Raw genomic sequence first — 14,842 nt, 5'->3', positions numbered from 1 at the left:
CTTAGACCTCGGCAATTATAAAAAGTATTTCAATATCCTCTTTGTCGATGTCTCACAGGATGTAGATACAGGAGAGGAGGTTCCTAGCCCCCTCGTCCCGTCCCTTTTAGTCGCCTCTTACGACACGCAGGGATAACGTTGGCACTATTCTTGTTTTTATGCCCCTTGTTAGGCTGGGAGGAACGTAGAGAGTAGAGGTCCCCTTTTTGTTTTTGTTTCTTTGTTGATGTCGGCTACCCCCCAAAATTGGGGGAAGTGCCATGGTATATGTATGTATGTATTTCCAATATCCTGGAGAGGTGGCTGATATTTGCAAATAATAGATAAGAACCTGGTCTGTTTTCTATTTACTGTACTGTACCATAACAAGCATGTAAAGTATTTCTCAAAGCTTTTATGATTTTACATAATACTTTCTTTGTTATGCGCTATTCAACAATAACAACAATGTCTTCATCAATTTTCCCCTTCCATAGTAACAAACATTTAAGTTAGACTAGCATTAATTCCCATAGTCCCTGTTATGGCATTATCAAAGGGAATTCATCATTCTGTGTTGGTTATTTTCTTTTCATATAATTCCTAAACTCAAGGTTTAAAGGTTTAAAGGTCGCTCATGAATGGCAGGGGCAAGGGACAGTGACATTGCCCTAGCAATCAGGACAATGCCCTAGAAACTGATCCTATATTATATGATCAGCGCCCGAGCCTCCTCTCCACCCAAGCTAGGACCAGGGAGGGCAAGGCAGTGGCTGCTGATGACTCAGCAGATAGACCTATAGGCTCCCCCAAACCCCCAACCATAGCTCACAAGGATGGTAAGGTTGCAGAAACTAATGGCACTAACGAATCTGAGCGGGACTCGAACCCCCGACTGGGAAACACCAGGCAGAGACGTTACCAATCAGGCCACAGTATCTTGATGTTTACAGACTTTTTATCAACTTGGAGTCTTGGAAATTTGGCCTATGATCCCAACTACTTCTATCTACACGCACCTTATTTCGTGTTTTTTTTCTGTTTTAATTACTTCATAAAACAAACTTTTCCCTCTGTGATTATTCCCGTTACTGCACAATGGGGTACCTCTAAAGTTGACCCAAGGCATAGCAAGGCTTTGTCTTCAGTTTTTTGTCACTTTTGTGTTCCTTGTTTATAAGTTTATAGTCATGAAAAGCTGGCTCTTTAGCCTGTGATTCTGCATGTGTTCAAGGGGGCGCAACTCTAGACCTCTGCTTGGGATTTTGTAAATTAAGATTATTAGATTTTTGGCTAGGAGAATGTATATATTTCCTGTTTAAAATGTTATTTTTAATGATTTTTTTTTTTTTATGGCTAAGATGTCCTTTTCATATACAGTACTGTACAGTATTCAAATAAACCGCATCCAGTCACTTACACAACCTTTTTCTTATCAGCGTACATATACAATAAATTTTTCTTCAAGAAATTGAAGTTAAGGTACTTATATTAGTCTCCCATAAACTTCATGAGGACAATTTTCTTTTATCTAGTCTGAAAATAGATAATATAGTTCATTTCTTTCGATTGAGTTTCGAAAAAATGTATTTTGTATTTTTCTAAGACACATTTATCACATTTCTTTGTTCGTTTAAATATTTACAATTCTCACATTGCGGTTATACTGAACGATACCAAAAGTGTCAGAGACGGTAACTAAATACGACTAAAGCGTAAAATTTGCCCAAAAAATAGATAAAAATATATTATGCTGGGATCACAAATTCCTGTATCTTACTCCCGTTTTCTCCCATAAGAGGATTTAATGGTAGTTGGCAACCAAACACATTAAACTTTAGGGCTTGTGAAGTAAAACCAGGGGTGCTGGCATGCCTGGCCTCTGGCGCCACATTTTATGGGTGGTGCATGTACTGTTCACTATTCGACTGGATATAAATCACGGTCGGGGCTCAAGTCTGTTTATGCGCGAGTGTACAGATTTGGTGGGTTTGACAACTTGCTGACGTTAACATGTAGGTTAGACGTATATAGCTTGTAGGCCAGACATAAACATGTTACGTTTATGGTGGGTAAATCTTTAATTGGTAAGTTCGACTGGGTACATCTGGCAACATTTCTGATTAACATCCGAGCGGAAAATATTGGAAACTTCGTACCAGAAAGTATTTAATGGCCACAAGATAATTCGATTCACTAGTTCAATGACCAAGCATCTATTTTTGTATGTTGTAGGCCGATACTTTTGTCACAATTTCGTGTATTTTCCCATAACAGCTTGGTTTCTCTGTCTGCTTTCTGTGTTGCTGTATGTATTATTATATTAAGGAATTAAAGTAAATGCATAATGAAACTAATAATAACACCACACAAAATTAAACATTTCAAACATGTTACACAAAATAGTCAATATCGTATTAGAGGTAATGATACTTAAAATATAAGAATAAAATAACATACAAATAAGTAAAAGAAGAAAATACATAATGCAAATAATAAAAACTTATGAATGAATCTCACAAGTATATTTCTGGAAATAGTCAATACACAGGAGTTCGTTCAAATTAAAACCATCTCCTGTGTAATTAAATGGTATTATTTCATGAAGATTGGCTTTCCTGCACTTAATGGCTGATGATTCTTTTACCTTGGTTAATATGAATGGATTAGCATGTCTTTAAAAGAGGGAGAGGTCATCAAAAGATCCTACGAAATTCTCTAATTCTTTGACAAAATAATCAGAAAACCTTCAAGTTATTAACAGTAAAGACAAATTATACTGTAGTTCAACCCTTTTCCTTCTTTATCGTTTAGCATGAAGTTTTAGTTATATTTAAACATTAAAGAAATGTACAACTGAAAATTATTAAGCAAAAATTGTTTACAATGATTATTACAGTTAGTGGATTGAGACCAGATATTTATACAAAAGGGAATTAGAATTGTTTTCTACTACTATAACAACTAAAAAGAGCACATACTATATCTTTAACTCTGTTGGGTATGACGGATTAGCTCCAACATTTGGCCGCACAGTGACGTCCCTATTCATTAGTCAAACCAGCCGCTAACGAGAACATGCATACGTCAAACATAAACACAAACATATGTACGAAAGACTGGCGTTGTAACAGTTCCCGTCAGATATATGTTCACCGCATATATACGGCCTATACTCACCCTGACAGAGCAGAAAAAGGGCAATTTCGGCTTTTGGGAGTAACAGGAGCAAGATATGTGAATGTGTGATCCCAGCATTATACTAATACAGTCTTCCTCATGTGGGCATTTTGGTATATATAGTGTACTGTATATATTTTGATATTTGAAGAAAGAGGCTCACCACTGCTTAGTACAGTAAATAATGCTGAGATATGATGAACATGACCTTATACTGTAATCCACCGTGTTGAGGGAAATTACCACTAAAAACCCTTACTTATACCAAAGTATATCAAACTGATAACTACAAAATAAACAAAATTTTTAAGTCAGTATTTACTTGACTGCTCATTTATATAATTACAATTTTTACATTACATTTATGCTAAAAGACGTAAGAAGTACTGTATCAAGAGATGAAAAGTATGATTGCCTGAAGAGCAAAATTTGCCCAAAAAGTCAGAAGACAAGAATATATTATGCTAACAACGTCTTTCTCATTTGTAGGCATTTAGTATATGTAACATACTGTATATATTTCTGGATTTGAGGGTGTTGCTCACCACTGTTTAATAAATAACCCTGAAATATAAAAAATTTTAAGTAATTTTTATTTTTCCTAACATACTTACCGAGAACTACTTTCTTAGGAGTTACCTGTAATCTCCTCTCAACCGACCAGAGTTTTGTGTAGTATACCCTACCTCCGTTTTCTATGGAGGACTAACCCAGGAGTAAGGAGAACGTGCCCTGAGGGTAGACCTGAGCTAGGTCGGCGTTAGCTTGGGTCTCGCTCGTCAGTAAGTTCCTCGGATGGTGCAAAAAGTCCCTTCAAGGGCAGAAAGGCACTCGGGGAAGGTAGGGAGGGCCATTACCCGAAAGTAGTTCTCGGTAAGTATGTTAGGAAAAATAAAAATTACTTAAAATTTTTTATTTGTTCCAACACAGAGACTTACCTCGAACTACTTTCTTAGGAGACTTACACTTTAGGAGGTGGGAGTGTCTTCCTGACCTTCAGACCCAGCTAAGCGGACGTCAAGTAACCTAGATATGAACTAGGTTATATAAAACAAACCAGAAAAAGGAAAGGTAGGGCAAACTACACAAAGAGCTCACGTTAGTGTCTAAGTACTCACCCTTTAAAATATTTCCTGATGCTGAGTCCAGTGAGGAAGTTGCAGAGACGTGTCTTCATTGGTTATATATGTGTGGTTATCTCCGGTAGGGATAGGAAAACGGGGATTAGGGTGAAAAGGAACGAACCTGTGTCTCCTGGTTTTGCTATCCACGATTACACCTGGGGCTTCACCGTTAAATCGCTTGGAGCGCGGAGATGACTGTCCCAATGGAAAACCCGTCCAAAGACCTCCTTGAGTAATCCTTGAGATAATGGGCAGTGAAGGTCGCCTGGTTCGACCAGGTGCCAGCCCGAAGGATCTGGCCCACTGCCGTGTTCTTCTCAAAGGCTAAAGAAGTGCTTAGGCCTCTAATGTCATGTGGCCTAGGAGTACCTGGCAGGGTCAGTCCCTCCTCATTATAGGCCCTGGCAATAACTTGTCTCAACCAAAAGGAGATGGTATTCTTCGATACCTGCTTCTTCGTAACACCCGTAGAGACGAAAAGACTTTTGATACCCGGCCGAAGATGTGCAGTCCTCTCAAGGTACTTCCTAACGGCTCGGACGGGGCACAACCTCAAATCCTCTGGATTCCCTGTCTTAGGAATGGCTGGCATTGAGAATCCCTCGAACTTTGGATCCCAGACTGCTGGATTCTGGGTTTTTGCCACGAAAGAAGGGACGAACTTGAGGGAGATTTCTCTCCACCTCTTCGAATGAGAGACGTCGTAAGACAGCCCATGGATCTCTCCTACTCTTTTCGCAGAGGCCAAGGCCAACAAAAAGACCGTCTTGAGAGTGAGATCCCTGTCTACAATATCTTTCAGCGGTTCGAACGGGGGACTACTTAACATCTTCAGAACCCTAGCCAAGTCCCACAGAGGCACCCTAACGGTTTGAGGAGGGCAGGCTTGTTCAAAGCTCCTGATAAGCATAGAGATGTGTCTAGAGGAGCCCAGGTCGATGCCCTTCAGAAGGAAGACTTGACCCAAGGCTGCACGTACTCCTTTTATAGCTGGAATTGACATCCCCACCTCGTCTCTGAGAAGTACTAGAATATCTGCGATATCCGGGACCGAGGCTTTGAGGGGCTTGATGTTCTTTGAAGCACACCACCTCGTAAAAGCGGCCCATTTTGCTTGGTAGACCGCTGCCGAAGATCGTCTCAGATAACGCGACATCTTTTCTGCAGTTCCTGACGAATATCCTTCCTTCCTCAGGAGTCGCTCGATAGTCTCCAGGCATGAAGGCGTAGAGACTGCGGGTTGTTGTGGAACCTGAGAAAGTGTGGTTGTTGTAAAAGATCTGGCCTGTCGGGAAGTGGCCACGGAGGAAGATATGCCAGGTCTTTTAGATCTGCGAACCACTCTCTCTCCGGCCACCAGGGCGCTACCAAAGTCATCCTTAAGTTTCGGGCAGCCCTTACTCTGTTGAGCACTTGCCTGATCAACGTGAAGGGGGGAAAAGCGTACACGTCGAGGTTGTCCCATTTGTGCTGAAAGGCATCTTCCAAGGCCGCCTCTGGGTCTGGGACAGGAGAACAAAACACGGGGAGTTGTGCGTTCAGCCTGGTTGCAAAGAGGTCCATCACTGGGGACCCCATCTTTGAATGATGAGCCTGGCTACTTCTGGGAGGAGGGACCACTCTGTTCCCACTATCTGTCCCATCCTGCTGAGACCGTCGGCTAGGACGTTCTTCTTTCCTGGGATGAACCTTGCCGATATTACTATCTGGTTCGACTCTGCCCAATCCAGGATCTCTAGAGCGAGATCGCACTACTCCTTTGACTTGAGGCCTCCTTACTTCTTTATGTACGCGACTACTGTGGCGTTGTCGCACATCAACGCCACCGTGTTTCCCCTTAGAAGTTCGATGAAGTGCAGACAAGCTTTTTGGACTGCCTTCAACTCCAGGACATTGATGTGTAGGCCTTTCTCCAAATCCGTCCAGGTTCCTCTCGCCGTCTCGTTGAGGAGATGTGCTCCCCATCCCTCGTTGGAGGCGTCTGTGAATAGGAGCATCTCGGGAGGCTCGGTCGCGAAGGGCATCCCCTTGAGCGTATTCGACCGGCACTGCCACCACTCCAGAGAGGGTATTGTGTCTGGCAGAACTGGGATTAATTTTTGGGGCAAGTCCATTTGGTTCCAGCAACCCTTCAGGTTCCATTGGATACTCCTGAGCCTGAGCCTCCCTTGGGGAACCAGTTTCTCCAATGACACCATATGACCTATTAGCCTTTGCCAGTCCTTGGCTCTCCTGGGTTGCCCCGAAAGGAAAGGCAGAAGGATCTTTATTAGGTTGTTCACACGTTCCTCTGTCGGAAAGGCCTTCACTAGTCGGGAATCCAGTGTCATCCCCAAGTAGGTCATCCTGGTGGAGGGCGACAGGTTCGATTTTTCTGGGTTGATCATGATACCCAGATCCTTGCAAAATTGAAGCAGCTTTACACCTTGCTCCCTCAAAACGTCCTCTGAGGAGGAAAGGAGCAACCAGTCGTCCAGGTACCGGATGAGGCGAATACCCCGCTCGTGAGCCCACACCGAAACTGTCGTGAAGACACTCGTGAATACCTGGGGAGCTGTTGACAAACCGAAGCAGAGGGTCTTGAATTGCAGGATCTGGGCACCCCACTTCACCCGGAGAAACTTTCGGCTTGAGGGGTGGTCCGGGATTTGAAAGTATGCGTCCTTGAGGTCTATGGTCATCATGTAGTCTTTTTCCCTCAAGGACTGCAAGACCGACTTCGGAGTGTCCATTTTGAAGTCCGTCTTGCAAACAAACTTGTTGAGAGCTGACAGGTCTATCACCGGTCTCCATCCCCCCGTCGCCTTTTCTACCAGAAATAGTCGGCTGTAGAAACCCGGCCCCGGATGTAGGACCTCTTCCATGGCACCCTTCTCCAACATTGTGGACACTTCTTCTTGAAGGGCCGCCCTCTTCAACGGATCCTTGGGTGCCAGCCACTCCGTCAGGCTGGCCGGAATCAAAGGTGGAGGTTCCGTTAAGAACGGGAGCCTGTACCCTTCTTTCAGTACGGATACTGTCCAGGGCTCCGCTCCGTGAGCCCTCCATGCCTGCCAATATCGTCTGAGGCATCCCCCAACCTGAGGCTTGGGCAGGAGTAGGGGGCCTCCCACTCTATCTCCTCCTGGAGGAGCGGCCTGAACGTCCTCTCCTGGAAGCTGAATAAGCCGTTCTAAAAGAGGCAGACGCCGCTGGAGCTCCTCTACGGGGGGGGCTGTGGTGCTGAAGCCCAAGAGGAAGATGGGGCGTCTCTCCTCGTCAGGCTAGGAGGGGCCTGAGAAGTAGAGGGCCCATCTGATGTTGACCTCATGTAGGAGGGCCTCCTTATTGGTTGAGGTCTGGGAGTGCCCACTTCCTTCCGTTTAGCGACCTTCTCTATTATCTCCTCCAGCTGTTTTAAGGGGAACAAGGAGTCACCCCACACAGGAAGGCTCCTCATAGCCCTCGCCTCTCTGTCCGGGATCTTCCGGGAAAGCTTCGCCAAGATCGTATCCCTCTTGCGCAGTACCCAGTTCGCTGAAAGGGCAAGGGACTGATATGTCAGGAACTTCAAAGTCTTGCTCCCCGGAGATGATAAGCTCCTTCAGTAGGTTTTGTTGCTCCGGGTCCGTCAAGTCATAGGTGGCCTGTACCCCTACCAGCGTGGAGGCCCACCAGTCCAACCAAGAGGCGGCGTGCACTAAGTCTTTCGACATTTCCTCCATCATCGCCGCCTCCGACTGCGAAAAGCAAATCGGGGCCGATGAGGCCCTGTCTTCTGGGGCACCCTGTCTCAGAACTTCGAGGGAAGGCTCTACCTTGCAGGCTCCCGGTCGCTGCCCTTCTGGCACATAAAACTTACTCTGGGACCTGAGTCCCTGTGTTAACTTGGAGGAGCTCTGTGTCTTGGGAGCCTCGGCATTGCCCGCCACAACCTTATCCATGTGAGCTCGTCCCAGGACTAGATCCCTGGCCACAGGCAGGGCCAGGGAGGTTTTCTGCTGCACGGGTGCCTCCATCAACCGACTCAGGCTGGACCTCCAGAAGTCCTCGTCGGTTGGAATAGGTTCCTCAATACAATGATGCCTTCGTATCAGGCCTATTACTCTCCGATACGCCGAGTCCTCGGTCGGGGAACCTTCTCTGCCGTCAGCAGTACCTTCTGCCTGATCCCGGGGAGACGGGTCACCGGGCACTCCTACCGGGCGCTTTGGCTCTGGATCAACGGGCACCCCCCTGCGGTGGTAGCAGTCTGCCCCGACGGGAACCTCCGCACCAGGGTCGGGTGTCGAGACGGGAATCGCCGTGTCGACGAGAACTACCGTTCGTACATTCTCTTTGGAGGACGAGGACGCGGTTCCCGTGGGCTGACCCGACGGAGGAAACCGTTCCTGTGAGTGCAAGGGCCGAGCCAGCTGTGCTGACCCGACCAGGCTGCCCGTACGAAAGCACGGTTCCCCCCGCTGGGCGGGGTGAGCCGGGAGCTTCGCGGTCTTACGCCTGCCTGAAGAGGCCTTCTCGCATTGCTCCCTGCGAGGGTCATACTTGCGGCTGGACGAGGGCCTTTGTGGCGAATAATCCCTGGACCGTCGGCTAGGGGAACGTTGAAAATCGCTCCTACGGGGAACGAAGACCCATTGTCATCCCCAAGTAGGTCATCCTGGTGGAGGGCGACAGGTTCGATTTTTCTGGGTTGATCATGATACCCAGACCTACTCTTCCTGTACTTCCTCCGTGGTGAGCTGGATCGTTTCCTACTGTATCTCGAGTGGGACCTTGAGCGGGAACGCCTGCTCCTGGACCACTCCCTCCGCCGTCGGCGCTTCCTCCTCGCTTCACCTTCTGAAGATATCGAAGAACCTCCATCCGAAGAACCCGACGATACTGTACAACCCGATCGACGGACGGGAGCGGGGCTACGGAGGTCTTCGTAACCTGCTGAGTTCCAGAGGTCGAGGGTTGTAGGAAAGAATCCGGAACCGCCGTCAGAGGAGCTGGAAAGGAGGTCGGTCGCACTACACTTGGGAACATGAGAGCGGCGTGATGGTATCACGACGCAACCAGAGAACTTACTGACGAGCGAGACCCAAGCTAACGCCGACCTAGCTTAGGTCTACCCTCAGGGCACGTTCTCCTTACTCCTGGGTTAGTCCTCCATAGAAAACGGAGGTAGGGTATACTACACAAAACTCTGGTCGGTTGAGAGGAGATTACAGGTAACTCCTAAGAAAGTAGTTCGAGGTAAGTCTCTGTGTTGGAACAAATAATGATTACAGTGAACCCTCGTTTATCGCGGTAGATAGGTTCCAGACCCGACCGCGATAGGTGAAAATCCGCGAAGTAGTGACACCATATTTACCTATTTGTTTAACATGTATATTCAGACTTTTAAAACCTTCCCTTGTACGTAGTACTGTTAACAAACTACCCTTTAATGTACAGAACACTTAATGCATGTACTACAGTACCCTAAACTAAAACAGGCACAAATATTAAAGGCGATTTTATATCATGCGTTTCCTAAACACGCCAAAAAGCACGATAAAAAATGGCAACCAATGTTTTGTTTAGTTTATCTCTGATCATAATGAAGAAACAAACGCATTTACACATCTGTGTATAGGTTAGTTTTTGCATCGAGTATGTTGATTTTGTTATTACCAATGTTTTACTTAATTTTTCTTAGGACTTCCAAATGAAATGTTTTTCTTTATGACGCTGCCTGAAACGATGGCGTCATAAAGTACGCTCAGTAACCAACCACGCTCAGTAAACAAACGAAGGCATTTAACGCGCATGATGAAAGTGATAAATAATGATATTACAGTAAAAGCTTTTAGAAAATATGTTATTACAAATATTATTTACCGTATCTATATAAAATCATACATACGTAGCAAAGCAGGAAAACAATTTACGAGAGAGAGAGAGAGAGAGAGAGAGAGAGAGAGAGAGAGAGAGAGAGTTGTTTTACGTACGTAAATGTAAATTTTAAACAAAAAAAATAGCCCCATTTCATATAAAATAGGTTACTACAAATATTTTACTTTATCATATTACAGTAGTCTGTATAATACTGTAAAGTTCAGTACAGTATGTTGTTGTTATAGTCGTGGCGATGAAATTCTCACGAAACAAAAACATGGCATTCGATTACAACAGCTGATTCTCTCTCTCTTTCTCTTTCTCTCTCTCTCTCTCTCTCTCTCTCTCTCTCTCTCTCTCTCTCTTAGTGTTATACAGTACAATACTTACATATAGATGAAGAAACTAAAATTAGTTTTCTTAGTGTCAATTAAATACGAAACGAAAAATTATGCCGAGTTTACATCCATTTCAATCGTTGCTAAAAATACGGCATCCGATTTCATCAGCAAACCACTTTTTTTTGGGAAACATCATTTTATTCTAGAAAATTGCTACTCTTTAAATAGTTAATTGCACATTAAGAAAGCGTGTACTTTTGTTTTTAAATTCCGGGTGTGTTTTAAAAATCGAGAGTATTGTTGACTTCTTTTTGTTTTACTTTTGGCTGTGATTATATCAGCTGACGTTTAGCTGCCGCGCTTGAGAGTGTACGAATACACTAACAAAGTATCGTTTATACCATTTCTTAACTTATTCAAACCGTCTACAGTATACAGTTGATATTACATAAGCACCAATGTGTTATAACCTATCAAATTTTTTTGTTTATTACATTTAAATCAACACACACACACACACACTCTCTCTCTCTCTCTCTCTCTCTCTCTCTCTCTCTCTGTGGGCTACTTTTCACTACCTCCCATTCCTTACCTCTCTCTATCTCTCTAACAAATGATATCTTTGTTGCTCCTCAAAGTTTCATTTATATTGAAAATCAATCATGATTCAATTTTCCTTACTTTCTCCGATCTCGCACCATCGGTCACATCGCGGTATTTTCGAAATTTCTGGAAAATCCGCGATATATGTATATACAGTGAACCCTCGCTACTTCGCGGTTCGACCATCGCGGATTCACCACTTCGCGGATTTTTTCCATAGCCCATATATATACAGTAATATATATATATGTATGCATGTATTTATGTATATATGTATGTATGTATATATGTAGGTATGTATATGTGTATACATATAAATATATATATATATATATATATACACACACACACACATATATATATATATATATATATCTAAAGTAGGAAGATGTGATGTAGTTCTAAGGGAAAAGTATGGGAAATATGTCTGGGTAATAAGCAAAGCTCTACCTCCAGTTTGTTTCTTCATTATGATCAGAGATAAATGTAAACAAAACATTGGTTGCCATTTTTTATCGTGCTTTTTAGCGTGTTTAGGAAACGCATGATATAAAATTGCCTTTAATATTTGTGCCTGTTTTAGTTTAGGGTACTGTAGTACATGCATTAAGTGTTCTGTACATTAAAGGGTAGTTTGTTAACAGTACTACGTACAAGGGAAGGTTTTAAAAGTCTGAATATACATGTTGAATAAATAGGTACAGTAAATATGGTGTCACTACTTCGCGGATTTTCACCTATCGCGGCCGCGTCTGGAACCTATCTACCGCGATAAACGAGGGTTCACTGTACATGCGTTATGAAAAAAATCCGCGATGGTTGAACCGCGAAGTAGCGAGGGCTCACTGTATGTCCTTATGATTCCCAGTGGCGAGTTATAATTATCCATAAAAGCCAAAACTAGCCCCTGATAAAGTTAACCAGATGATTTTGTAAAAAAAAATAAACTTTGATGGCCAATATCTCAAAATATGAAATTTTCAGAGAAAACTCAAAATTCCTTTATTGTTTATGTACAAATATTTACAATACATATATGGAAAAATGGGATTTTTTTTTAAATTTATGGAAGGAATTTGCAAAATTGTCAAAACTTATAAATGAAAATGGCCATCTTTACAATTATTGTCAATTTGTTTGAAAAAGTATATCTATAAAAAAATGTTCTATACAAATTTAGAATATAAAATCATCTTTAAAAGGCTTTTTAATTATGAAAATAGGTAAAAAAAAAAGTAGATTAAGTTTGAAATGACCCCAAAATAACATGTTTCAAAGGGTCATAGTCACTTCCCTCAACCAGCCTGTTTCATATACAGAAGGTTTTTTGTGTAAAATTTTCAACAGTAATATAAAGCAAATGGGGTATATTTAAAGGATGGGTGGATGGATGTACGGAATTTTAGCCTTAAGGCCCAGCACTGGGGCTGGATATGAATTATGGCCCAGCACTAGGGCCATGGAGGACATGTGGCTCAATGTTGGAGCTGAGGAAATCAATTGGACAGAAAAATTCAAGAAAGGAAGCAGGAAGGGAGGTAAAGCAGAATGTTGAAAAGTGGCTGTAGCTAATAGATGAGGGGACACTGAAAAGGCCCTTTAGTAATGCATACAGTTTACAAAATGATATGTACAGATTGCATTATTCTCCTACAGGAAAAACCTAATAAAATAACATATAATTCAAATAAAACAACAAGCAAGATAAAAATATTATCCTTATCTCTCAATTATTGAGCTCTTACTCTCTTGACATGAAAGTAGAGTTGTCTTATCAACTGTCTGTATCGAGGTTTTTCCCATTAATCTGCTTAGATTATACACTCAAAAACTTATGCTTGCTCATACCAGCTTATCTATAACAACTGTTAATGTCAAATGCCATCAAAAATAATTTTAACATGCTATTTTCTGGGGTAAATTAATCTCTTCTATGTTTTCAACTAATATTTCTGGTTTTAGGCCAATACACTGTGGAAGCTCCAGTATTCATCTTTTTAGGAGTAAACTTATATGGAAATGAAATGCACATAAATACTCAAATACTGGAGGAAATTCAAAAATATAAGATGTTCATTCATACAAAACTCTGTTGCGCTCTAAATTTGCTACGATGCTAACAGATCATGTCTGTTATAAAAAAAAAAAAAAAAACAGAAATACTTTAAAGAACACATTATGAATTCTTACCTCAGGTAATTTCCATTGGCTTTTGGAACCAGACTCTTCATAGAAATAGATCTTTCCTTCTTCAGTACTTGTCGCCAACCACTGTTAAAAACCAAAACAATTATCATAAAGACAATGCTATTCTCCAGTAATACTTCACACCTTATAGATACAAAATTATTGTGAATAAACATGTTTAAACTATTTACCATGTAAAGTATCAGAAATGCATGTAACAATTTAATGACATTAATTTTTCTCTAACATTAAAAAGACTTTGTTACTAAAAATATTGAAGGAAAATCAATTTTTTCTAATACATGGAATGCAAACTAACAACTATATAATGTACTTCAATAATTTGAAACTCACATCACATTAGAAGATGCTCAGTCAATTATTGAAATCAAACTCAAAACAACTTTCTAGCCTCCGAGTCTTTTGCATAAATTCTTTGCTTAAATTTCATACTCTCTTTTGTAAAAATAGTCAGCAATAAATAATAATGTTATTTAAAAAATAACTATGAGACAAGAGAACCATTAACAAAGTAAAGGCAATAATACATCCATAGAATTTTAGTTAGGTTTAGTTATTACATCTACTTTTAAGAATGGGGGAAATTTTAATCTAAAAATATTTTTTCACTCTCCCGACTTTCATATGGCTTCCTTCTCAAAGTGGTTTTACATGCTGACGTTTATCCTAATAAAACTCAATTGCTCATTTTCCTTCATTGTAATTGTCTTGACCCTCTAGTAGAGTATTGGATTTATCTGACGGTGTTTGGCTATATGATCGCTTGGATACACCACCATTTTCCGTTGAAACACGTTCAACAGCCTCTTAACATCACTAGTCAGCGGGGAGGCAGAGGGCATGATATGAACATCAGGTGAATAATGAATTGTATTAACATTCTGTTATTTCTATGAACCTCCCGACAATTCACAATTTATAAGGGATTCAAGAAAATTAGCTCGATATATAACTCATACTACTGAAACTGCTAAAGAGAGAATTTCAATTAATGCCCCTTCTATTGCTTATAAACATATTTTTGCCAACCAACTTGAATAACTTGTATTCAATTATTAGTTTGATCTGGGGCAATAATAGGGTTAGTCAACTGACTTGTTATATAAATCAATGAACGTTTCTAAGGGAGATAAGGTTTAAATAACAAACGCGATATAGTAATAGTAAACTTTCCTTCCACCCAAGACATTAATTTAATTTCTTTTTATGTGAAAATATTAGATAACTTCAGAGTAGAAGTCATCTCAGTATCAATAACAGCATCAGATGATATCATAGAAAAAAAATAAGCTGTCATAACCACTGAAAGCGTGATATTCATCCATGTCAATTTCTTCCATATCACTAATAGCCCCACCTAGTGGATCCTGCTCTGGTGAAGTATCTATACTCAAAACTTTAATATTTCCTTATGTTTACTACTTATGGTAACCTTTTCCCATTGTGCTTGGCAGAGAAATTTTACCTACCTAGGTACTACTGTAGATGTGTTAGTGGCCGAACCTACACAAGGCATTACCCCACTGTTATAAATGATGCATCTGTTTTTAAGCTCCAGCCAGA

The 14,842-nt window shown here is 41.7% G+C and overlaps 1 protein-coding gene across 1 annotated transcript in view; it reads right to left on the bottom strand.

Moving 5' to 3' along the window:
* Window positions 1–14,842, bottom strand: part of LOC137642731 (uncharacterized) — a 154,502-nt gene that overhangs the window by 76,811 nt on the left and 62,849 nt on the right. Inside the window, exon 6 of the mRNA XM_068375557.1 lies at window positions 13,262–13,342. Coding sequence (XP_068231658.1) covers window positions 13,262–13,342 — 81 coding nt within the window. The remainder of the gene's footprint in view (window positions 1–13,261; window positions 13,343–14,842) is intronic.

This window comes from Palaemon carinicauda, chromosome 6 (genome assembly GCF_036898095.1).
Source record: "Palaemon carinicauda isolate YSFRI2023 chromosome 6, ASM3689809v2, whole genome shotgun sequence".
In the NCBI taxonomy this organism is placed as follows: domain Eukaryota; kingdom Metazoa; phylum Arthropoda; class Malacostraca; order Decapoda; family Palaemonidae; genus Palaemon; species Palaemon carinicauda.
Note: the sequence above shows the minus strand (reverse complement) of the source record. Positions and strands in the feature narration are given on the sequence as shown.